Genomic DNA, 26,306 nt, shown 5'->3' with positions numbered 1-26,306 from the left:
TTTATGAATACGTTTCTTTTCGGGTGGGTTTTCACTTAGTGAAATCATCCAAGACCGAAAGTTATGAATACGTTTCTTTTCGGGTGGGTTTTCACTTAGAGTGAAATCATCCAAGACCGAAAGATTTATGAATACGTTTCTTTTCGGGTGGGTTTTCACTTAGAGTGAAATCATCCAAGACCGAAAGATTTATGAATGTTTCTTTTCGGGTGGGTTTTCACTTAGAGTAAAATCATCCAAGACCGAAAGATATGAATACGTTTCTTTTCGGGTGGGTTTTCACTTAGAGTGAAATCATCCAAGACCGAAAGATATGTAAATGAACGACACATTGTTAATGGATAATGCTTCTTCATTGATGGATAGATATATATACAGCCTTCTTTGTACATCTTCGAATTTCAACTAAAATAAAACTTTAAATGACTTGTATTCCATGTTCTCGGTACTATTTTTTCTTCTAGAGTTTCTAATCTGTATGCTCCATTTTGCAAATTTTCGAGTATCCTGAATGGACCTTCCCAATTAGAGGCCAATTTTCCGTGTCGCGGATCTTTTCGTGCATCAGTTCGCATTCTCCATACTAAGTCCCCCTCCTTAAAATCTCTGAATTTTACTTTCGCATTGAACCTTTTCATTGCTCTTCTTTTTACTGCTGCCTCTTTTATCTTTGCTCGTTCTCTAAGTTCTTCAATGAGATCAAGGTCGGTTCTCAAGCATTCATTGTTAATATTCCAGTCTTCTATCTGCCTTCGTAACGTTGGTTCATTCACTTCTACAGGTAACATTGCATCCGTCCCATATGTGAGGTTGAATGGTGTTTCACCAGTTGAAGTTTGTGGTGTACATCTATATGCCCATAAGATCTCTGGTAACTTCTCTGCCCACAAACCTTTGGCATTTCCTAACCTCTTCTTCAATTGTCCCAAAATAACTGTTTGCAGCCTCCGCTTGTCCATTCGTCTGCGGATGTTCAACTGAAGTGCTTGTTGACTTAATTCCCAAATCTGCATAAAATTCCATAAGTTTTTTGTCAATGAATTGTCGGCCATTATCAGTTATTATGGTGTGTGGGATTCCAAATCGACATATTATATTTTTCCATATAAATGTTTGAACTTGCTGAGTTGTTATCTTAGTCAGTGCTTCTGCTTCTATCCATTTCGTAAAGTAATCTACAGCGACTATCATGAATTTAGTTTGTCCTCGGCCAAGTGGAAATGGACCGAGTATATCAATTCCCCATTTTGCAAAGGGCCATGGAGAAGTAATTCCTTGTAACGCCTGTGCTGGTATATGGTTCAAACTTCCAAATTCTTGACACTTCTTGCATGTTTTAACATATATTTCACAATCTTCTCGGAGTGTTGGCCAATAATATCCAGCTCTGCAAACTTTTGTTGCCATTGTTCGGGCTCCACAATGTAAGCCACATATTCCTTCATGAAGTTCTTTCACTACATACTGAGCTTGCTCTTTTGAGAGACATTTCAACAAAGGTATCGAATATCCACGTTTATAGAGTTCATCTCTAATTAACACAAAACTAGCTATTTTTTTGGTCATTTTTGTATCCAATTGAACACCTTGCTCTTGATTCTTTATGGCTTCCAAATATGTTTCTATCCATTCATCTGTTGTTGTGGTGACGTTGCAACATTCCTCGAAACCGACTGTCGGGTGACTGAGGGTTTGTTGTATAACCGAATTGTGTTGGAGTTGCCGCTGCTGACTTGCCAATTTGGATAATGAATCTGCTTTCATGTTTAGCTCTCTCGGAATATATTTTATTTCAGCTTGTTTGAAACATTGCATGACATTTAATACCTTATGATAATATTGCATCAATAATGGATCTTTTACCTGATAATCTCCTCGTACCTGTCCCACTGAGAGCTGAGAATCACTTTTGCAAATGACGTTTTCAACTCCCATGTCTCTCGCCAGTAGTAGTCCTGCAATAAGAGCTTCGTATTCGGCCTGGTTGTTGGATGTTCTGAACTCGAATCTCAATGCCATCTCTATTTGGAAGTTGTCTGGTCCTTCAAGTACTATCCCTGCTCCGCTTCCTTTTTTGCTTGATGCGCCATCTACATACAATATCCACTGCTCCTGCTGTGCTGTTGTCGGCATCTGGATGATGAAATCTGCAAGGGCTTGAGCTTTGATTGGTCCTCTCGGTTCATACTTGATTCCATATTCGGAAAGCTCCATTGACCATGTCACCATCCTACCTGCAAGTTCTGGTTTTCTCAAGATTTTTGATATTGGATAATCTGTCCTCACAATTATCTGATGATTCTGAAAGTATGGCCGAAGACGTCTTGCGGCGTACACCAAGGTTAAGGCGACTTTTTCTACTTTGGGATATCTGGTTTCAGCATTTTGGAGGGATCTACTTACAAAGTATATTGGTTTCTGGTCTGGATTCTCTTGGATTAACGCTGCTCCTATGGCTTCATTGGAAGTTGCTAAGTAAACTATGATGGGTTGGGTCAACTCAGGTTTGATTAGGATTGGTGGTTCAGCTACCATGCTTTTGATTTTAGAGAAGGCTTGCTCACATTTTTCATTCCACTCAAAGGTTTCAGATTTTTTTAACAGGCTTATTATCGGTTTAGTTTTTTCGGCTAAGATCGGTAAAAACCTTGACAATGAATTTAGCTTCCCTACTAGCCTCTGCACCTCTTTCAGGTTTTTCGGGTTCCCCATCTTCATAATTGCTTCACATTTATCAGGATTAGCCTCAATCCCTCTGTTGGTCAACATAAAACCTAGAAATTTTCCACCTTTGACGCCGAATACACATTTTTCTGGGTTGAGACGTATATTGTACTCTCTTATGCGTGAAAACACCTCCTCAAGATCTCCCAAATGTTTCTCCACTTTCTCTGACTTCACAACCATATCGTCCACATATACTTCCATGTTTCTTCCAATTTGATCTTTGAACACCTTATCCATCAATCTCTGATACGTTGCTCCGGCATTCTTTAAGCCGAAAGGCATGACTTTGTAACAATAATTTGCCGTATCTGTGGTAAAAGCTGTTTTGGGCACATCTGGCTCATACATCTGTATTTGGTTATACCCTGAATAAGCATCAAGAAAACTCATCATTTCTTGTCCAGACGCCCCATCTACCAATCGGTCAATGTTGGGCAATGGATATGTATCTTTCGGACAAGCCTTATTTAAGTCTGTATAATCTGTACACATTCTCCACTTTCCATTCGGTTTTTTGACGAGCACCACATTGGACAACCATGTCGTATATTGAGCTTCCTTAATGAAACCGGTTTGCATTAACTTCTCAGTTTCTTCCATTGCTGCCTTTCTTCTCTCTTCACCCAACTTTCTTCGTTTCTGAGATATCGGTCTTGCTTCTCGGCATACCGACAACTTATGACAAATTACCTTTGGATCAATTCCAGGTATATCAGACGGTGCCCAAGCGAACAAGTCTTTGTTGTCGCGTAACAATGTGACAAGTTTGTTTAACAATTCTTCGGGCAAACTTCCACTTATATAAGTGCATTGCTTCTCATCTCGGCCTAATACCACGGCTGTAGTCTCTTCTTTCGGTTCCAACCTTTCATCATTTAATCTCGGGTCCAAATCCGCCATTGCCACCATTCTTTCGGTATCTTTGTGTGTTTTTAAATTCATCTTTAGACCGGCTGCATAACATTCTCGAGCATCTCTTTGATTAACATAAACTGTTGCTATCTCCTCCTTTTCTGTTGGAAATTTCATTGCTAGATGCGGCGTTGAAACTATTGCTCCCAACTTATTCAAAGAAGAACGTCCTAACAACACATTATACGACGTAGAAGCATCCACCACCAAATATCTGATTTTAATCTTTTTAGTCTTACTTCCTCTTCCGAACATAGTCATCAAATCCACATACCCTTTCGTGCTGACTCTCTCCCCTAAAAAACCAATGATTTGTTCTCGGAAAGGTACAATGTCTTCTTCTTTCAGATGCAGTCTTTTGAAAGTATCCCAAAACAGAATATCAACTGAGCTGCCTTGATCAACCAAGGTTTTCATGACGGCATATTCGGCTATTTCAACTGTTATCACCATAGGATCGTCGTGATCGGGATCAATTTCTTGGAAATCTTCATCTGTAAAAAGCATTGGTGGCAAAGTTCTTCTTTTAAAAATGTGGTTAATGGTCCTTATACTTCTCCAATGTTGTTTCCTTGCTGATGATGATTCTTTTCCAGAGAAACCACCTGAAATAGTGTTTATAAACCCCCTGACAGGTCTCCCCAAGCTTCGTTCCCTACTTCTCCTTACTGATTGTGTGTTTTGATAAACCCTGTCATTTCTTCCTTCTGATCTTCCACCTCTTCTATCATCTCTTTTTTCTATTCTTTTTTCTCTTTCAAATCTGTCTGCCCTTCTTCCCCCTGTTTCAATTCCTTTCAATCTTCTCTCCGGACTGGTCCTCAGTCTAACATTTCCTCCTTGAACAAAACGCTTCAACTGCCCAGCCTGAATCAATTCTTCTATTCTATCTTTCAACCCGACACACTCCTCTGTATGGTGGCCGTGATTTTTATGATATTCACAATGTTTGGTGTGGTCGGCCCTTTCCGGTGTTCGCACTTTTCTAGTTGGTGGTATTATCTCTGCCGCCATGGCTTCTTCTAAGACTCTTGTTCTGTTTGTATTTAAGGGTGTGTATTGCTGGAACTTTCGGCTTCTGAATTCTTCCCTGGCTCTTCTAGCCATAGGTCCACTTTCTTTTTCTATCACCTTTTTTTCACCTCCATCCATCCTTGCCTGGTTCCGGAACTCTCTCAGTTCTTCCATTTGCATGAACTTTGACGCTCGTTGTCTTAGCTCATCTAAACTAGTCGCAGGTTTCTTGCAGAGACTATCAGCAAACGGTCCCGGCTTTAATGATGTTATCATATGATGCATGGTAACCTCTGGGCTGAGGTTTCGAATTCCCAGGGCAACCTTCCCAAAGCGTTCCATGAACATTCTTAACGACTCTCCCTTTTCTTGCCTTATATTCACCAAAGCAATTGAAGTTAAACAATGAGGACGACTAGTTGCGAACTGAGCTCCAAACTTTTCCACCAATGTATCAAAACAATCTATGCTCAATGGCGGAAGGCGTGTGAACCAACTTAACGCTGTCCCTTTTAAGGTTGTAGGGAACACTCTGCACATAATAGCATCGTTCCACGTATATAGACTGATCTGCGTGGTGTATACCGCAACATGTTCATCAGGGTCTGTGCTTCCGTCATACTTGTCAATAGTTAAACTTCTCCAATTGTCAGGCAATGGAGTATCAACTATAACATCACAGAAGGGATGTTTTCTTGAAGATGTTCCTGCAAAAACTTCAGAATCTCCAAGGAATCTTCTTTTCGTTTGGGAACTTTCATTATGATAAATCCTCTCATTGACTTGTGTTCTTGGCTGAACAGTTTCAAATGATGCATTCAAAACTGTCTCCTCTTGTAGTTTTCTCCTCATGCGTGCATTTTCGGCTCTTAACATACTCAGCTCTTCTTCATTACTCTTTTTTAACGTCTCGAACTCTTTTTGCAGCTGCACCAACATTGTCATTGGCATACTGACGTTATCTACTTGCTCTTCGTCTTGTCCTTCTCTCTGATCCATCTTGTCTCCTACCTTTCCTTCTAACTAGTTCTCGGCCCCACGGTGGGCGCCAAAATGTTCTTACAAAAAGGGACCAAGAACACTCGAACTAAAACAAGATGGCCTTTTACACAAATCTTCTGATTTCGGGCTATACTCTCGGGTTTCTATTGGGCTGGATTACTTCTTGGGCTGGACTCTCAACTGGGCTAGGCTCGCGGTTGTTCCTCTCGGCTGCTTCTCTCGGCTATTCATCTCGGCTGTTCTTCTCGGCTGCACCACTCGGCTACTCCTCTCGGTTGGTATTCATCACAGGTGGGGGGATGTACCTGCAAGTCGCTCCGATGCCAAAGTCAGAAACAATGTAATGGTTTTTCAGATAAAATCACTCTTACCTTTTTCTTGTGCTAACCTCCTATTTATAGAGTTTCGTTGATGGGCCTTCTACAGTATTTTTGGACTTTCTTATCACACCTTTTTATTACTTTTACACCCCCTTGTGCAAGTTCCTTATTTAAATTGAGCTTTATTATGATTTTTATTATCCTTTCAGGTTTCGGTCCAGACCTTTCGGTTCTAATTTATTGGACATGTAGTTCTCGGCCTATACCTCTCGGTTTTAGGCTACCAGTACCTTTTTAACAATTTTTATTTGTTGACCTTAATGAATAGGATATGATTCCGAATATATATATATATATATATATATATATATATATTACCTTCTTTGAGTAATTATCTTGCTATAATTCCCAATCAACGTAGTATCACTGCAATAAAAATGCTTTAAACTTGGTAATCATAAAAAAAGCCTAGTTAATTGACTTTATGGTTGCATTATTTAGTTTTCTATTTCTTTAGGTGTGAGGCTGTAACTATAAAGAATTTGACATTCTAATGGTAAGTTTTCGTTCAAGATTTATTATGCTCTACCAATTTATACTTCAACTTAATCACCAATCATTTGCCAAAGAGTTAACATTCTTAGCCTGAGGTCGTTATTCCTATAAGCATAATAAATTTGACTTTTTGTGATCACTTTTGTAATATATTTGATTCTTTTAATTTGTTTACAATACTTTGAATTTTGTAATATGATTTACCTTTACTTTCTATACTACTATTTCCTACATAATATATGGAAGATCATTAATATTTAGTTATATTGAATTTTGATTATTTATAAGAAGGTTTGTAAAATATTTATAAACAGGTAAAAACACAATTTAAAATATAAAATATTAGTGCATATAAAATTAGCAACCAAAATATTAATTATTAAAGTGATATTTTTAAGTATGTAATTTATGTTGGTTAAATATTATAATTATTTTAATTAATAAAATGATTTCAATATTATTATTGACGTTATAATATGACATTTGTATTGGTCATTATTATAATAAATTATGAAATATAATATTTTAGTTGTAACTATCGTAATTCGAATATTATATATTATAATATTTAATTAAAAAAAATTCATAATTTAAAAAAACATGTTTTAATAATTACTAATAAAATAATTAAATAATACACAAACTTATAATAAGAAAACACATTCATTCCATGTGAAAGTATCAAAGTTCACATCTATATGTAAAATATATCGCTTAAATTTAAACATTATATCATTACAAACAATGGTATATATACTTTTACTGTAAGATATATCTACCTTCATACACAAAATATCTGGGAAGATATAACTATTTTATTAAATTTTATAAATAGTAGTTTGATGACTATTTTACAGCAAGTGTACCGTGTCAAAAGTAATAAATTTGTTTCTAAGAATAGATATCGAACCCACAAGGAATAATTGAATTTTCAAGTATAATATTTATTAAATAGAAAACAATATTATAAAGTTTGTTGTGTATGAAATTGCAAGAATTAAATAAAGCAAATTAAAGAGTTGTTTGATTCAATTGGAAAAATTGGGATTGAGGATCATCCTTCTCACTTTTTTTGTATTTTGAAAAACATAATAATATTCTATTGTTGATTGATATTGATGTCCATATAAAATCAATTTATATTGATTCTTCGCATATTTATACAAACTCCTATTGTTACGAGCAGATGTTGATAGTAATTAACATTTCAAATTTATTCCTAACATTCAAATATGTTAGGAATAAAATGACAATATCAATCATCAACCAAGAACATAATATTATGTTTAAATATAACATCAATACATAAGAGTTTGAACACATTACTCCTAACCCGAAAGGATGGAATTAGTCACTCATGTTGGTCATTACAAGCATGGAAAGCAAGAAAAGAAGATCCAGGATGTTTCTCCTTGGCGGCTACCTCCTCTAGGGTTTTCTATTACCTTCTATTCTCTCAATAATGTCTAGAGTTATGCCTCACGCCTCATAACCTAGTTGGGCTTGGACTAAGTGACTTCTCGCTTGGGCGAGTTTGGGGTCGCTTGGGCGAGTTGGACGAGAAAAAGCCCAACTTCTCTGGAGTGATCTTGCTTGGGAGATTTCATCTGGAGTGATCTAGCTTAGGTGAGTTTGGGCAACTTTTAAGCATTCTAACTTTTCCTTTTCATCTTGTATATTCTCCTTTAGCCCTTTCATCTTCATTTTCCCCTAGAATCCTGAAACTAACACAGATTTGGGAATAAATTGTTTTTATTCATATTATAATCACAAAATATGCATAAGTGTTTGTCTTTTAATATGAAAAATTACTAAAATATGACACTTACTCAATTCATGGTTTGTTGAAATTGTAATTAATAATCAATATGAATTGATTGTTTGAATACCATTTGTATATGCAATTGTGGCAGCTACAATAAAGAGTAGATTTAACACATCTCCCTTTAAGAACTACTGCAACAAACTTTGTAGTTTTCCCCCTCATGTTCTTGGACCCAATTCCAAACTATCCAATTAAAAATTAACTATGAATTGACTAGCTATCATATTGCCTTATAAAACTAGTGACTCATTTTTGTTTGACTTGCGAGACAGGCACAAGAGGGGATTTGAATATTGGGTCCAAAATTTGTTGAAGTATGAGGCACTCCCCTATTTTGCTACTTTATTCGTTCTTGACAACATCAACATGTAAGAATCTTTCCTAGTTTTTAGATTTTGATGTCCTTTTTGAACAAATTAGAAAATGCAAGAGAACAGAGTGTAAATGCATAATTATAAAAAGCAACATCATACTAAAATTGGAAAAGTAAACTATACCTGAAAAGGAAGATAAATAAAATGTAAAGTTAGAGTCTAGAATGAGAAGTATGAATGCAGAATTATAAAGGGGAAATGAATGGAAAAACATAAATAATGCAGTGAAAGTGTAAAATGCAGGGAATGGAAAAACATAAATAATGTAGTGAAGATGTAAAATGATTGAAAATCAGTTAGGTTGTGATTAGATTTTAATATCAAAAACAAAAAAACTAAATTGGAAATTGGAAATGACTGAGTTGAAAAGCAACGAAAACAAATCTCAAAACAATAAAAGAAATTAAAGAATGTAATGTAGTGCACTGCTTGAAATTGTAAACTACACAACGGGAAAGGTAAAACTATAACTAGAAGAATTGAAACTAAATGAGAACAAAATTGCAACATTAATACAACCAAACTAATAGAAAAATTTTCATCCTTAAAGGCAAAGAAATCATTCGGTCCATACATTCAAAGTAAGCAAATTCTAATGAAGAATTGAATACTAAAAGTAAATCACGTTGAACAGATTGTGTTTCATCAGTTCGCACTATTCAACTGATTTTGTAAAATTCATTAAAAATAGTTAAAATTTCTTTTAGTGTAAACCAGATAGAGGAGTTCTCACATTACATAAAATAGTGATATATTTTGAGTTGCCAAAATTTAGTAGGAAAAAAGTTGAAATAGTTATAACTTTTGATAGAGAACTTGGATTGAGACGCGTTAAAATAAAAGTTGCTCGAAATGAGGTAAGCTGCTTAAAGGGAATTGATGGTCTAAAATTTCAAAAAATCAATCATTTACTAATATTTTTTTTTTAGGTTTTTCCCTATATTTTAGGCTTTTATTACACTTGTTATAAAATTGTAAATTTTGTGTGATATTTAAAAATTTATCAAACCATTACACAGTGAAATTTTATCCTAGGTAATAGCTAGAAGTTTATTATAAGTCAAACATCTCGTGCATAATCAATAGATATTAGCATGTCTAGTCATGTTAACAACATCAAAAGTCTTATATCCTGCAGAATCTCAAATAGGACCTATAAGTGTTAACAAATTACTTGTTCCCTCAGAATCTATCCCTGATTGTATTTCTTCAATCGTGTCATCACCATTTTCTAACCCATAGTTTAGGAGTGTAGTAAGAAAAGGTTGGTGGTCAAAGAGAGAGGGTTTAAAAAAGAAATAGAGTTTCAAAGGTTTTGAAATCATAAATTCTTTTTGGGAAATAAATTTTCAGAATTCACGAAAATATAGTCTATTTATAAAATGACAGTTGTAAATACCATTTTTTTAATATAATTTGTGAGAGTTATAAAAATATCGTATTATAAAAAATTAAGACAATTTTTAATAATTGACATATTAAAATGGTTACTGCTTACGTAGTTTTTTTTTTTTTAGTGTTTCAGTTAAATTGAAGTTTGATGATAATCCTTAATCTTTCCTTTAATAAATTTTTATAGAGAGAAGCCTAAATTATACTTTTTTATTTATTTTAAGTATAAAATCTTTTAAAAATTATTTTTGTCATTTTTGTAGAGGAAGCATTTTATCACAAATAAGTTCTACTTTGGAGTCAATTTGAGATTGATAACAATAAACTCTTAACAACTCAAGAGACTATAATATCACTTTTAATCCAAAATTTTAATACAATAAATTTATGAATATTCTTTTTTATATATTGTTATTTAAATCTTTTTATTTAATGTATAAAAATTTAAATATAATAAAATTACAATTTTTTTTCCAAAATTTTAATACGATAAATTTATGAATTGTTTTATATTTTTTATTTAATGTATACAAATGTTAATGTAATAAATTTACGATTTTTTTTATATGTTGTCGTTTAATATTATTTTTTTACTCAGACTCAAATATATAGTATGAGCTAACTTCAATAATAATTTGGTTCAAAACTGTAACAGAAAAACATAATTCCAAATCCTACTTCTAAATCTCTAAATGTTTTCTTCTTTTCATTATCAAGAAGTATTCCATTACCAATGAGTTCAGATTTCATGTTTCTGCATTTGAGATTATCTGTTTTTTAAACAACTTTATATATATATATATATATATGTATATATATATATATGTACTATGTGTGTGTTATAGTATAAGTTGCTTGAATTAAAAGAAAGAATCAGTAATGGAAGAAACACGCAGGCATATATAATATAAGTTAATGTAATGTTGATATCAAAACCAATTGAAAGCAGAGCTTGCAAGTAATGGAACACATTTGGAAGCATGTGAAGTTATTCTACCTGCTGATGCTGCTTCATCATCTTCTTCTTCCCGTCAATTCAGAACAGCAAATAAACTCTTCTAATATAGGTATTTTCCTTCTCATCATTCCTTCTAATATCATAGTGTTTATGCAGTTTTTGTAATTTCTCATATGTTTTGGGTGTTCTTCCTTATTGGGTAGTTCACTATCTTTTTGAGTATTTCGGTATGATGAAATGTTAGTTTTATGTAATGTATAAATGTTCCTTTTTTTTTATAGGGATTGGTTATTTTTTAAATAATTTATTTCTATTCATTCATTTGTTATCAAGAAAAAATATATTGACTAAACTTAATTTTAAATACGTTCCTAAGATCGACTTAGCATGCTTGCTTTTTTAATTGGAAAATTTAGACCAATTGATATTTCAATTGAAAAATAAATATGTTCTTAGTGAGATTTTTTTTGGTAATATATACATTATCTAAAGTTTAATTCTCACTTAAGTATTTCTTATTTTTTTATTTGTTAAGTAATTTAGTTTGGAATTATTCTTGTTTTCGAGAAACTATTTCTGTGCAAGCAACACATAATTCTTACTTTTTTTTCTTTATTCTCAACTTGAAAACAAAGCAACTAATTTTCTGCTTTTAATAATAAAAAAAAGTTCTTCCGTTTAAGGGTTATTACGTTGTGCCTTCGTTGTTAATTAACTTCATTAATGATTTGATGTTTTAATTTGTTTGATTGAAGCCCTATTTTAACTTTATAAAACATTTTTAAATAGTAATCTAATTTTTCGGGTTTCATGACAAATTACTTCAATTTCTTGTTTAGACAAAAAAAAAAAAAAATTCTTTTATCAGCCATGTATCTATGCGTTAGACCCTAATTTTTTTTTTATCTTTCTAATTCACTTAATCGTGGTTGGACATAGTTAATCATTGTTTAATAATTTATTGGAGATCTTAAAATGTAAAAATATTTAATATATAGATAAATACAAATCTCATCTTATAAAATAAATTTATTAGATTAAATTAAATTTAAAATTATTTTTTAATATGATATGAAAGTTATTTAAAATTTATTTAAATAAAAAACAATTTATTCATCTTTATTACTCAATTGTTACTGAAAATTGAATTAAACTTAAAATTTGCTTCTTAATATATCTAGAATACATGCATACAATGCAATAACATAACTTAACCATCATTCACTACCTAATTAACAATCTACATTAAAAACATATATATTTTTAAGATTAGGGTTTATCAGATACTCCATTTGTAACAAGTTCAACAAATATTGTAGCATCAGTTAATAGACGTGGTGGTGGTGGAGGCCATGGATCTGGTCATGCAAGCAGCATGGGAATACACGGTGGTAGTAATGGTGAGCATGGCAATTTACCACACCCAGAAGATGGCAGAACAGTCCCTTTATATGGTGCTGCTGCTGCAGGTTCTGCTCTTGATCATAGAAACAATAATCATCACCATGGGGAAAGTAATGCCACATTAACTTATGTCTGCTTTTATCATTGCCTATTCTTTTCTCTTTTTTCTGCTGCTATGGGAATTTTCCTATGTACCTGACAATAACCATATTGTCTAGTCATTTTATGCGATCATAATAAAAACTTATAATGAAAAAATTACTTTATATTAATTCTGCAATGATCCAATTTAACGATTTTAAAAAGCAAGAAATTAATTTACAAAAAGAAAATGAAATTTGAATTGTCCAATAAAAATATATTCAAATGAGAAGCTTCTACATGAAAACTTACGCTTTTGTTAGGTAAATTATTATAGTACACAGTGAAGTCAAAACGTGATAAAGAAAATAGGAACAATTGAGAATGGGAGAATAACAGTAAGTAACTATATATGAGAAGAAGAAATGGGAGAATAACATAAATGAGACGAGTAAGAAGAAAATGATAGAAGTTATGAGAAGTATAAAAGGAACATTTTGATAAATTGTAATTGTTAGCAACTGTTATGTAATTACATCTGAATTTTCAATAAATTGTATAAGCAAAAAAAGTATTGCTTATATATATTGCATAGATAAAAAGTATTTAAGAAAATAAACTTATTTGGTGAGTTAATCACAGTAATGTTTGACTTCATAACTAATTATCACATTTTATTTTTTCTTTTCAATATGTTAATAATATTTCTGATTATCTTTGCATTTAATATTATAATTTATTTTAATTTTTAGTAAAACTATTTTAATTATTTTAAAACCAAAATAATAAAGAATTCCCTTAAAAATGTACTTTTATTTATAAAATAAAAATATAATTTATATAAAAATATTTAAACATATTTTTTTATTTGTTATTGGTAGTAAAATTTATCAATATTTTGTAATCATAAAATAGTTAAGACTTTTCACTTTAACGGGACAATATAAAACATCATGAAAAAGATCACTATGATCATTAAGGTGAGTAAATAAATCAATCTAATCCAATTAAATTTCATTTGTAAATTTGCATTTTAAATTAAATAGTTGGGTACACTACAAGAAAAAATAGTTTTAATGGGGTTTATTTTTACATTATCTAGGATTAAAATCTCTATTAAGTCATTTACCCAGTGTTTCAGTTTCTCCTGCTAAACCATCACTGTAGAATGTTTTTTCCAGAGTTTTTTAAATATCAGGAAAAGCCTTTCAGAACCCTTGTTAAATATCGTGGGTTTAATAACCTCCGTAAAATACCATAAGTTTCAAAACCTCCATAAAATACCATGGATTTCAAAACCTCCGTAAAACACCATGGGTTTAAGAACAAAATACCATGAGCTTCAAAATTTTCGTAAAATGACTTGCCGTTTGAAATAACCTTCAACCCCATTTTCCACCATCTCTAACAATCATCCTGACTTTTCTCTTCTACCATAGACACACTACTCTCTGACAGACTCAATGACCATCAATGACAGTCCTAACAAGGAATCACAATTCAGCCACACTTATGTATATTATCTCTAAGGAGAAGAAACACTAAAGAAGACATTATCTTCTTCTTACTTCAATATTGCTTCTTTCATCACCTTATTGCCCCCAACTTGGGTCACAAACCACTGTTACCTAACATGATAACAACTGATGTTTATCACTGTTTTATATATCCCAAATAATTGCATTATATATCATATGTGGGCTTCAAAGCCATATGTTTTCTTGGCTAAAGATTGCAAGAACATATTGCAACGAGAAATTAACTTTATCCAAGGTTATTTTGCTGAGTTTTTAAAATAAATTTTTGAAACTTTAGAAAACTTATTTGTAATGTAAAGTTACACTTTCCAAATTTTAAAGAATTTAGTTATAAAATATATTAAAATTATGTAGTTTTTAATTATTTATTTATAAATAGATTTAATTATATTTATTTATTGAAGTTTGGAAATCTTAAGTTATTGAGGTTCTACAATAAATCTATAAAATTTAACGAAAGTTAAAAAAAACTCCGTTATTTTGCTGAGGTTTTAAAAAAAACCTTTGAAATTTAACGAAGGTTAAAAAAACCTCTGTTATTTTGCTGAGATTTTAGAATAAACCTTTGAAATTTAACGAAGGTTAAAAAAATCCTAGTTATTCTACTAAGATTTTAAAATAAACCTTCGGAATTTAACGAAGGTTAAAAAAACCTTCGTTATTTTGTTGAGATTTCAAAATAAACCTTTGAAATTTAACGGAGGTTAAAAAAACATTTATTAATTAAATCAATTCTTAGGACTATATCAATTTCTGCTAAATAACCTCCGTTAAAACCTTTTTTTTCTTGTAGTGGTAATCTAGTCTAGTAGATAAAGTATTTATCGACTCGTTCATGTTTCCAAATAATTATTCAAAAAATGAAAAAAAAATCATTTAAAAGAAATTTTTTCTTTTCTTCCATTTGTTAATATAAAGTATATTAAAGTAAACTCTATCAAATAAATGTTTATTAAATTAAAATGTGCCATTAGGAAGGAAGTACGTCACTCTAACATTTTTAACATCAACATCTTCTTAAAAACAATTAGTATCAATAATATAATTAATTAATTTTTCTTTAGATTATTTTAGTTGATTATTTGAATACAATTTTCACTTTAAAACGTTGTATGTTCAAGGGAAGACATGTGAGTCACAACAATCTTTCAAGATTATTTCAACGCTTGATTGGACGAAGCAATGGGAGACAATCTTTGTGGTTTTCATACTTTCACCCTAGAAATCATGAGCATCTTGTATCCTCACAAATGAGAGTGCCCTACTATAGAGAACTATGATAGATCATCAAAATAAAGGTACATGTAAAACCATACATGACCCAGGTCAACCTATTCTCCAAAGATTTGGCGGGCTTTTCCTAGTTAGCCTTAAGGGATCAACTCTCAAATGGTACTATTCCTTAACCATAAATTAGATAAATTATTTTTGAACATTTTATGCAAAGTTCTTAGCTTGGTTTGCATATAACAAACTCATGTTCGTAAAGTTGGCCTCCCTCCACAATGTTATACAAGGGACGGTCGAACCGCTCTGACAATACATGGCTCCCTTGACAAAAATGTCCCTCAACATTCCTGGTCTCCATCTAATGGTGTCGATGCATCTCCTAGTGGGTAAGGAACCAAGTGAGCTCCTCAACATTCTCTATGTCGACCCACCAACTTACATGAACGAGCTTTGTATACATTAGTATAAAGGATAACTCAAAGATAAGAAAAAAATCGATGAAAACTATTGCACAACCTCTCTTTCCACTGCTCTGAGTGCCTCACATGCTTTTAAGCATAAGCATATAAGTAGATATGAAAATTATACCTACTAAACGCTAGTTGAGGGTAGGTGATCTAATAATTTATTCAGTCTGATGTCTTAACACATTTTGCACATAATTGATAGACGAAACAAGGTAGATTATGAGGATAATGAATAGGAGGCTAGAGATTACATTTTTTTTCATTTTATTATTAATATTTTAAATTTTATAATTAGTTTCATTTGCAATCAGATAAATTTAGGTTTAATTACCTTTTGTGTCCTTGCATTTAGGATCAATATTCAATTTTTTACAGTGGTTTTAAAAAAATCAATTTGGTCCCAAGTTTTGTTAAAAAAATATGCAATTTGGTCTCTTTTGTTAAATTGGCATGAACGTCGTTAATTAGTGAAGACGTGATAGGTTACGTGGCATAGAGAGTGAAAGTTTTATTTACAGGTGTAATAACACCTTTCTTGATTATGATTCCAATTAAATTAAACTCTTTAATTGAATTAATTTCATACATAACAACCACTAACCAAACCGCAAAAAAAAGAAAAAGAAAGAGCTTTATATCTTAACCAATCAAAATTGCATCCCAAATTTTATTTCTAGTCGTGTTAAATACAAGAGAAAAGGTGAAAACTAGCTAATTGATGAATCTGAGAAAAATTTGTTAAGGAAGACACAAGGATCCACCCACTAAAGAAAAAGAGGGGAAAAAATTGATGTGAAAAGGAAATTGAATTGGAGATTTTCAATTCCGCAGTTGGTATCATTACTTAAGAGAGTGTTGTTGAGTTCCAATCCATAGTGGGTACTATTGCAATTCGGTCTTTCCAACAAATAAAGAGCCTCACGCCAAAAGCATTTTTGCATTTACGTTTGTGTTTCACTTCCCCGCCCATAACAAATAAAAAAAAAAAAAGCAATCCTATTTTGCCCTCAATCCACACTCCATCAAGAAAATTAACAAAAAAAAAAGTTTGTTGGTGAAGAAGTATAACAATGGAGGAAGAACAACAACAACAAAAGCTTCCAAATCTGGTGAAAGAGCTAGTCCACTACTTGCTCTCCCAAAACCTCCCCTCCAATTCCCTATCGCTAAACCCTAACTGCCCTTAATTCTGCAACTCTCTCCGCTACACCCTCCGCCTCGCCACCCACACTCGTTCCGTGGACATACTCCGACCTCTTCTCCAAATTCGTCTCCAAAGCCCAAAGCGTCAAAAATAAATGGGCCTTCAACATCAACATCATATTGTTTGACAAACCAAAAGACAAAAAAATGTGAGAAATTGAAGTTGCACCCGTGATTTTGCTTATGAGATTGAAATTAGGATTTATGCAGAGAAGAAATAATATTCAAAAGTTAAAAATAAATATAATTAATAATTAATTATAAATGTGCATAATACGTGAAATTCATGTATGCACAACTGTGTCATATAGTGTGTCATGTAATCACCACTTAACGCCATCCATACTAATTTAAAAGGGACCAAATTGGACTCAATTCCTCATATAGCACTATTTACATTTTTATTTCCCCATCTAGCACCCTTTTGTTTTTATTTCCCTATCTAACCCCCATTTTATTTTTATTTCCCTATCTGACACAATTTTAAAAGTAAAAAAAAAAATTAAAAAAATTGAATGCATTAAAAAAATAAATATTTTTATTGTTTAAAATAGTTATTAATGAATAGATAAATGAGTTTTTACAAAATAAAAAAAAAGAGTAATAAATTAAAAATGTTTAGTTTATTTCTTTTAAATGAAGAAAATAAAAAATTAAACCCTACAACAACATAAAAGTTGAATCTATAAACATAAATTAGTATTTATTTTTATTATTATCGATGATGTAATCATGTTAAAGTTAAAAAACATGACATAATTATAAAAAAAAAACAAAGTCAATTAGTATTAATTAGTAGTGGACACAAAAATAATATTAAAGTGTCTACCCTAAATGCAAAATCCTAAAAAAAAAAACAAAACTAATGTAAATGTTACACTTAATGCTTAAAAATGTGAAAAAATTGAAAAATAATGTGCATTGTCGCATCACTCATCCACAATTATTTCTCCTTAGGTCACAAGAAAATAATAATGTGCATCGTCACATCACTCCTCCATAATTATTTTTTCCTTAGGTTGTACAACACAATAACATGCATTCTCACATCACTCTCCATAGGTTCTTCCCTCGGGTCCGACAACACAATAATGTGAATGGTTACATCACTCCTTTATTATTGTTTTTCCTAAAATCATACAACACAATAATGTGAATGATTATGATCTTTGAGGATAATACCTACATCAACCATATTGACAAATCAACATCTACACTTTTCTAAATTAGTAATGTTTTCATTGTTATTATATTTATGGTATCATATATTCTCTTTTTTCCATCTTTAACTAATATATAATTTTTGTTATTAAACCTAATAATAAATTTATTCACTTAATTTTTATTATTATTACATACACATATCAATGAATAACTTAATTTTATTTATAATATTTTAAACTAAACATTTTTAATTTATTACTTTTTATTTTTATTTTGTAAAAAACTGTTTTCTTTCTTCAATAATTATATTTCTAACTATTTTAAACATTAAAAATATTTTTTTTACAACCAATACATTTATTTTTTTAATACATTCAAAATTAAAATTATCAATTCTTTTTAATTTAACATAATTTTCATAGGAGACTTTTATGTTTTTAGGATTTTTTTTTTAAAATACTAAAAGTAATAACTTCCAAAGAAATTATAGAAAACGATTTTTTTTTAACTGGAAGAAGTCGCAATGCATCCAAAATTAAAATTATTAATTATTTTTAATTTTTTTTTACTTTTGAAACGGTGTTAGATAGGGAAATAAAAATAAAAGGGTGCTAGACAGAAAAAAAAAATAGTGTTAGATAGGAAAATAAAAGTGAAAATAGTGTATATGAAAAAAAAATATCACAAAATTGCATATTTTTTAATAAAATTTGGGACCAAATTAATTTTTTAAAAATTACTAATTTTTTTTAATATTAATCCTAAATATAAGGATAAAAAAGTAATTAAACCATAAATTTATTAACATTCACGTTACAATGATTTAATTACAACTTACTGAAAGAACAGTAGTATTTTTTTTACTAATTAGACGTGCTTATTATAGATTGACACCTTGAAATTTAAACACCGCATAAATATTATCTTTTGATGATATAGGTTTTTTATATCCTCAAATATGCAGGTTCATATATGCACCCTCGTAAGTTTTAGATAAATAATCTAAATATAGAGATCAAAGTAGGTTAAAAATAACTTTCAGAACAATAACTATTTTCACCATATCATTTAATTTGATGTAGTGAGTTTTTAAAGTAATTAATATTGTTTTTTCCCTTAAATTTATGATTAAAATAAATATTATATTCACATAGATTTGCAGTAACGTAATATTTGACAGTGATTTTGTTTAAAACATATTATTTAATTTATCATATACGTGTATATAGTATACTAAATTTGTTATAGATCAATATTTAATTAATTAATATTTTTAAAATATATAATGATATTTTTTTGTATTACAATAACGAAATAAACTCTATATATTTTTTAGTCCCCATTCTGGTTATCTCTCTACATAAATCCCTGAATAATATCTGTAAGATGGACTTCAATTCGAACAACAAAATAATGTAGATGACTACTATTTCAAGTAATTAACATAAATAAGAAGCACTCTTTAAAATCATCTATATATACTGCTTTAATTAATTTTTTTTTAAATTTATTTTTTAATAGATTGTTTACATGAATTTCTTCATAAATAGTTTTTAGAAAAATACAAAAATTTAAGTTATGTTACTTATTGTTCTTATTTGTAAGAAGTATTTACGAAAAAGTTATTCTAAACGCTTTAATTTTTTTAAAATATTACTTTTTGAAAATTACATTTCCCAAATATTTGTTTGCAATTTCTGCCAAATAGAGTTTGAATAAAATAAAAAGTTAGAAATTATTTATTTATTTTAATTAAAAAAACATCATCTTAAGGAAGGAATCCGAATACCTGGTGCGAATGTAAAGGTGGAATAGAGTAATTCCAAACGGTGCCGTATATGAACCCTCTACTACAAGGGAAGGGCTTCAACAACAAACACCACTCACATTGTTTCTGCTTCCTGAACCCTCTCTGCGCTCTACACTGAATCCAGTCAGGTAATTATTCCGATTTTTGTTATCATGATTAATGTTTTCTATACAAATTTTTCCTAATCAAGTTTAGATCGGATTTTGTATCTCTCATGAATCGGTGTGTAGGAACTTTCGAAAAAATGCGATGTTCTAAACTAGCTAGAATCACGTTTTCGCATCACTTGTTCATTGAACCAAACCACGAAAACGAGAGATTTTAAGTTCTAGACTTAATATAGCACCATTTCTTGGAAAACCCGATGCGATTTGTGTAGCACTTTTAGGCTTTCTCCTCGTTATATACACAATCTGAAATTGTTGAGATTTTTGGGAAATGTTTGTAATATGTGGAATTAAGCTCTGATTTTAATGCGGCTTTGTTCATAATTAATTTAAAGTCGAGCTTATGATTTTTTGTTTTATTTACAGAAGAGAAGAAAATATAACTAATTGCAATGGCTGCGCGTGTGGCTGCAAGGTACGGATCTAGAAGGTTGTTTAGCAGTGGTTCTGGAAAAGTACTCAGCGAGGAGGAAAGGGCTGCTGAAAATGCTTACTTTAAGGTAACCTCCAAAGTTTTCTATTATTGTGCTATGTATGGATGGACAGTTTGTGTATTGTGGTTCTATTCAAGCACATTCGCGAGTTCAGAAGTTTTTCCTTCGCATTTTTCTTGCCGTGTCCGTGTTTTTTAGGATTGAGGTATATCTTTATGCTAGAGATATGAATACCTTGTATAATTAAGGTTTGCTTTGGTTTTCTAGGGTTCCGGAAGTTTAGTGTGACATGAAGTGAGTTATATTACCCTTGTACTGTGATGCAATCGTTTCTGTCATTTTGCTCAATGCCTTAACGCTTTTTGAATAATTGGTTCATGGTATATGGAATCAGAGCCCTTGTGATTAAGTGGGTAATCTAAGCACAAGGTAGGGTGGGTTTCTGCATTGTCTATACCTAAGGATCTGAGGTCTTTTTGTGTGAAGGGATATGTGATCTGAAACTATTTATCTGCTTTCACTCAACAGCTTAAGCTTTTGGTAATTGGGACAGTTGCTGCATAGCATGTATGATGAGTTTTTATGCAGTCACAATATGATTCTGAAACATTTTTAGAATTCACGTTGAAGCCAGATCTTGGGAAAATTTGCTTCTAGCATGCATTGCTAATAAAAAATATGTTCAGTTCTGTTAGTACAGACAACTTTATGCATCATTGAATCATTATTTTCTAAAATGCGTTGAAATTTTTTGTTTGTTTTAAATGATATCGCTTTGGCCTTTACTAGTCTATTGAATTATATTGATAGTCTTACCAATGTGTTGTTAGAATCACTCATATGGTCTCAGGCTCTAGCTTCTAACAGAAGGAAACAATTGTCTGTTCATTTTTGTGCTCTGCTAATATTCAATTATACTCTAGCAGATGCCTAGAAAATAGATTACCATTCAACATCTTCGTCATGTTATTAAAAATATGAAGGTTTAGATCCATCTCTTTTGCCAATCCAATCTATTACTGTAGAGAAAGTTGCTACCTCTGGTTTCTACTGTTTCCTTACATCAGTGGAGGTTTGTGCTTGACAGTAGCATACATGTTGGGTGTTTATTTGTTTTTCATTTTTCAGAAAGCTGAGCAAGAGAAGTTGGAGAAGCTTGCTCGCAAGGTATGTCTTAAGTTATACCCTTTTATACTTTATGATTTCTGTACAATATTTGATGAACTTCTTGAAAGCATTTAATCACTGGATCAACCATATTTCTCTGTATATTTTCTGAATGTGGATGCTTACTGCTTTTATTTGGTGGAAAATAGATGGATTAGGCGCAATGTGGGGCTGACTTTTTTACATATTTGAAAGCTATTACGCCTGCCCAAAAAATACTAGAGCCAATCAGCATATATGCCCCATCTGTTTTTTGTTTTATTTTTAAATTCAAATGCTAAGCTGTTATTTGTATAAACCTGCGGAAATTGTAATTGGGATGTTGAACACATTTTATAAAAAAAGAAAGTTGTCACCCCTTTATTTGGAAAATTCATTGTTGTCTGCTGTAGAATCAGCATAATTTGTTGCATCTTCATGAAGATTATTCTGTATACACACAGATTATGATATCCTTGGTTGCTCAATAAACATCCATAAAGAAATCCTGTCGACATTATTTATACACCTTTTCTTTTTTCAACTAACTTTTGGGTTAGATACCTTTTTTATGTTAATATGAAAGCCCATTGCATATTTTATCCCGCTCATGGCTCTATCTTAAAGACCAAATAACTACAATGTTGATTTTACTTTATATCCTGTCATTTCTGTGTATTTGTGACTCTCTGTTTCTGTAACGTTTGCAAGAAATCATTCTCCAGTTGCGTATGCATTTGTTTGTCTATCCGATGTCTTGCTTTGAACTTAATGGTAACTGTATCCTCTGATTTAGGGTCCTCAACCAGAAGCAGGCTCAGGGGGTTCAGTAATTGATGCCAAACCAAGTGTCTCGGGACACACTGGAGCGTCAGCCGAAAGAGTTTCAACCGACAAACACCGGAATTACGCAGTTGTAGCTGGCACCATAACAATTCTTGGGGCTCTAGGGTGGTACATTAAAGGCACTGCAAAGAAGCCAGAAGTGCAGGATTGAACATTTCAGCGGAGCTTGTTCTTATTTTGGTATTGGTTGCAGCAAGTTGCACAAAAATAAATGACCACACTACTAACTATTTTTATTCCATCGTACTATTATCACGAATTACTACTTTAATGTTTCATGTTTTACATGTCAGTTATATATCCTCATGCTACTTAGCATGACGAGCATCAATTTTTTTTCCCAATAATGCTGGTCGTTCAAATGTCATGTGATGATCACTTGCATTTGCCATTCATTAGCAGCGGGGTGAGATGGTGATGAAAGGGAGTGGAGATTGTATGACCGCAATTAGCGTATGAATGTAATGTCAAGAGTGAAGGATATTTGGAATGGTCCTCCACATCTCCTTGATTCCATGATTGGTGGCCCTCGTTTGAATCTTAATCTTTAGGAAGGTGGGCCGTTTGCATAATTTCTTTTCTTATGTAGTTTCGATCCTAAGCATCAAGGCTATGAAACGACATAAATTGAAAGCATTAAACGATAGAATAAGTATAAAATTATAATTATTAACGAAGGTAGACGTAATGGCTACTGGTGGAAGACAAATTGAATATTGAGGAGTGGGGAAGTTAAGGTGGACAATCGTTTTAGTTAGTAGAAAATCGAGATGCCAAAAAAAAAAAAATTAGACCATAAAAAGTTTAACACTACTGTATTTGTTAACGTAACTTCAATTTACTCTTTCCGCCCAACTCTTTTCTTGTGTTTAGTTAGCAGTTGTGTCAATTAAGTGGAGGATATTATTGATATAATATTCAAAGGTAGTGTATAATTGAATGACATTGTAAAATCATATTTTGGATGGTTGAAATAAAAACTATATACATACTGAAACACATTTTATACATGCAAAAATTAGTAACCTTTTCTACATCATAAAATTTGCTTGTAAACTGAAATATTGTATAAAGCTTAAAATAAATGTATTAAATTTATACGGATTATAAATATTGATATCTATCTAGTTTTCACTGTATCCTCATCCATCACGGACCTAGTCGACTAGAGAATCGCAGGACGAATTGCAATGGGCAAAAAGGTGAAATGGAGCTGGAGTTCGGCGATAATCGGTGCAGCATCTGCAGTAGCAGCCACCGCCCTAATCTCCGCCAAACCGAAGGACCCAACGTTCCACCTCATATCCATAAACTTCACTTCCCTCAAACTCAACCTACCTCTTCTGGACGCAGAGGTTCTACTCACCGTCCACGTGACCAACCCCAACATTGCTCCCATCCACTACTCCTCCACCTCCATGTCCATCTTCTACGAGGGTTCCCTCCTCGGTTCGGCTCAGGTCCAAGCCGGCTCCCAGCCACCCCGCTCCTGCCAGCTCCTCCGCCTCCCCGCCCGCCTCCACGCACTCCAGCTAGCGAACCACGCCACGCGCTTCCTCCACGACGTCGCTCGCCGCGAGATGGTCCTCGACGCCGCCGTTGACATCGCTGGCGCCGCCAGGGTCATGTGGTGGGACCACAACTTCAAGGTCCACGTCGACAGCCACGTCACCGTTGATCCCGTCTTTCTCGACGTCATTGATCAGGAGAACACCTCCGAACTTGAAGTCTTCACCACCACTGCGGCGTAGGCAAGTGAGGAATGTAAACTCTGTAACTGTAATTATTGTATTCTGCAATTGAATTATATCTTTCAGTTTAGATTCTGTTTATGCCTTCGAGATTCAACCAATTCCTCCCTCTCTCTCATTTTCTGCAGACGCAATATTGTATATGCTTCAGAAGCGAGCTTAGATTCTATTTTGAAACCTATGCTTGTGGAAAGTTGCTTATAGCAGGCGTTGTTTTCAAAGAAATACGATGCTCAGCTACGATAGCACAGGCAACTTTGTGAATCCTTATCCTATGTTCATTGCTTTGAATGATTTCGTTGCTTTGATTAATTTATTGAAATTCTATGGATTTGGGCCATTCGTATTACTGTTGGCAGTATCTACTAATACAAGAAAACGATTGTTTTTCACTATTGTGCTCTTCTCTTTGTTAATCTTCAATTCCAATATACCTCGCTTGTCAAGAAAATAGATTGTTGTTCATCATCTTCGTGTACTGTTGGTAAAAGTATAAAAGAAAGTATACATCCATATGCTTTGACAATCCACTCAATTATTGTAGATAGAGATGCTAACTTTTGTTCGTAGTGTTTATCAATATCAATATCAGTAGAGGTTTGTGATTGATGATGGCAAGAGAGGCAGGATAAGCTTGCTCTCGAGGTATGCCCTTGAATTTTACTCTCTTATTCTCATGATCTCAGTACAATATGTGATGAAGTACTTGAAAGTTGAAAATACTTAATCGATGGGTCATCAAAGCATTGCTCTGCATTTATTTTCTGATCGATGATTTTTACCAGTTTTATGTGATAGCAAATGGATGCATTGTGGGTTGGGTCTGTTCAATGATCTAGGACTGAATTGTTTTCCCATTTAAAATCCATTATACTCACAACAAAAGAACTCTAAAATGCTGAAGGCAGTCTGCCTAACCCCATTTAGGGCCTACTTGGACTAGTTTGGTTATAAGCTTCTAGGAGAGAAAAAAAACTTAAAATTAGCTTCTTTGTAAGATAAAATGAACTTATGCATAAGTTAATTCGTATAGTTCTTTCATGTAAATTTTCTAAATTTTTATTGTTAACTTATGTGCAAGTTAATTTTTTTTCTTCTTATTTTTCTCTCTTACATGGACTTATGGAGAAACACATCTAAAAATACTATTTTACTTTTGAAGTACTATAAGCTATTATGGATAAACAATAAATAAATTTAACCCGGGAGGAAACTTGTAGTAGGATCTAGAACACGTTAGAAAAGCTGGTTGACCATGTGGTTCGCTGTTAGGAGTCACCTTTCCAACCACAATCACCTAGTTTCAAAACCTGAATGCAGAGGGAGAACACCTTATAAAAAAAGAAAAATCCACTACCTCTTCATTTGGCAATTTCAATTTTGCGTATAATAGATTCAGCATAAATTATAATATGGTAGCATGAAGAGTATACTGTACATACACAAATTATGGATATACTTGGCTACTCATTAAAATCCATAAAGAAATACTGTCAAGTTATTGAGTTAATTAGTCTATTAGTGAACATATGTATAGTCTGATAAAATAATCATTCATCATCTCGTTTTTATAGGATATAGATTATTTCCCAAAAGATACAATCTTGTTGAGTATCTTGCAACATTTTAGAATCAAGTCAATAATTAATTTATTGGCAGTACCTTCACGAGCTTAAATGTGCTAACAAATACTACTATTGTTATCGAACTTTATTACTTTTTGCCAGTGCCGGAAAACAATTGCATCATGTATTGTGTGAGTCAATGAAATGTAATTCTAGGTAAGGTCCCATAATGAGGAAGGAACGACGTGTTTTTTTTTTGCAATTGGTGATTGGTAAAACGGGAACTTAAAAAATTAGTTAATTGACATAATTTTTGCCAGAAAAAAGAAAATCCTATGTGAGTCACTTTCTATCTCTGCAACTTGTATGCCAATAAATGTCCTCTATATTATGTGTATGCATTTGTTTGTGTATTAATACA

At 32.2% G+C, this 26,306-nt stretch overlaps 4 protein-coding genes across 6 annotated transcripts; 3 read left to right on the top strand and 1 right to left on the bottom strand.

The window, feature by feature from the left end:
- Positions 1–401: 401 nt before the first annotated feature.
- On the bottom strand, positions 402–5,652 carry LOC150023048 (uncharacterized). The gene is made up of 2 exons (XM_090297689.1): positions 1,120–5,652; positions 402–1,007 (listed from the first exon to the last, which is right to left on the bottom strand). Exons 1-2 carry the CDS (start codon positions 5,650–5,652, stop codon positions 402–404), a joined length of 5,139 nt encoding a protein of 1,712 aa, XP_090153815.1.
- A 5,402-nt stretch (positions 5,653–11,054) lies between these two features.
- Positions 11,055–12,734, top strand: LOC137825826 (uncharacterized). The gene is made up of 2 exons (XM_090297591.1): positions 11,055–11,188; positions 12,399–12,734. Exons 1-2 carry the CDS (start codon positions 11,083–11,085, stop codon positions 12,680–12,682), a joined length of 390 nt encoding a protein of 129 aa, XP_090153717.1. The 5' UTR covers positions 11,055–11,082; the 3' UTR covers positions 12,683–12,734.
- Positions 12,735–19,936: 7,202 nt separating this feature from the next.
- On the top strand, positions 19,937–22,913 carry LOC137817818 (copper ion binding protein). Its single transcript, XM_068621065.2, has 4 exons — positions 19,937–20,104; positions 20,510–20,643; positions 21,706–21,744; positions 22,520–22,913. The coding sequence occupies exons 2-4, from the start codon at positions 20,536–20,538 to the stop codon at positions 22,718–22,720; spliced, it is 348 nt and encodes a 115-aa protein (XP_068477166.1). The 5' UTR covers positions 19,937–20,104; positions 20,510–20,535; the 3' UTR covers positions 22,721–22,913.
- A 776-nt stretch (positions 22,914–23,689) lies between these two features.
- On the top strand, positions 23,690–24,712 carry LOC137816025 (Late embryogenesis abundant (LEA) hydroxyproline-rich glycoprotein family). 3 transcript variants are annotated; one of them, XM_068620061.2, is made up of 2 exons: positions 23,690–24,324; positions 24,449–24,712. In XM_068620061.2, exon 1 carries the CDS (start codon positions 23,760–23,762, stop codon positions 24,318–24,320), a length of 561 nt encoding a protein of 186 aa, XP_068476162.1. In that variant the 5' UTR covers positions 23,690–23,759; the 3' UTR covers positions 24,321–24,324; positions 24,449–24,712. The 3 variants fall into 3 exon arrangements, with proteins under 3 accessions (XP_068476162.1, XP_068476740.1, XP_068475501.1); XM_068620639.2 differs by having other exon boundaries at positions 23,690–24,320; positions 24,449–24,669; XM_068619400.2 differs by having other exon boundaries at positions 23,690–24,333; positions 24,449–24,669.
- Positions 24,713–26,306: the final 1,594 nt, after the last annotated feature.

The sequence above is a fragment of the Phaseolus vulgaris genome, chromosome 11, assembly GCF_051622355.1.
Source record: "Phaseolus vulgaris cultivar YP4 chromosome 11, ASM5162235v1, whole genome shotgun sequence".
NCBI lineage: Eukaryota > Viridiplantae > Streptophyta > Magnoliopsida > Fabales > Fabaceae > Phaseolus > Phaseolus vulgaris.
The sequence above is the reverse complement of the archived record's forward strand: the minus strand, read 5'-3'. Positions and strand labels throughout refer to the sequence as shown.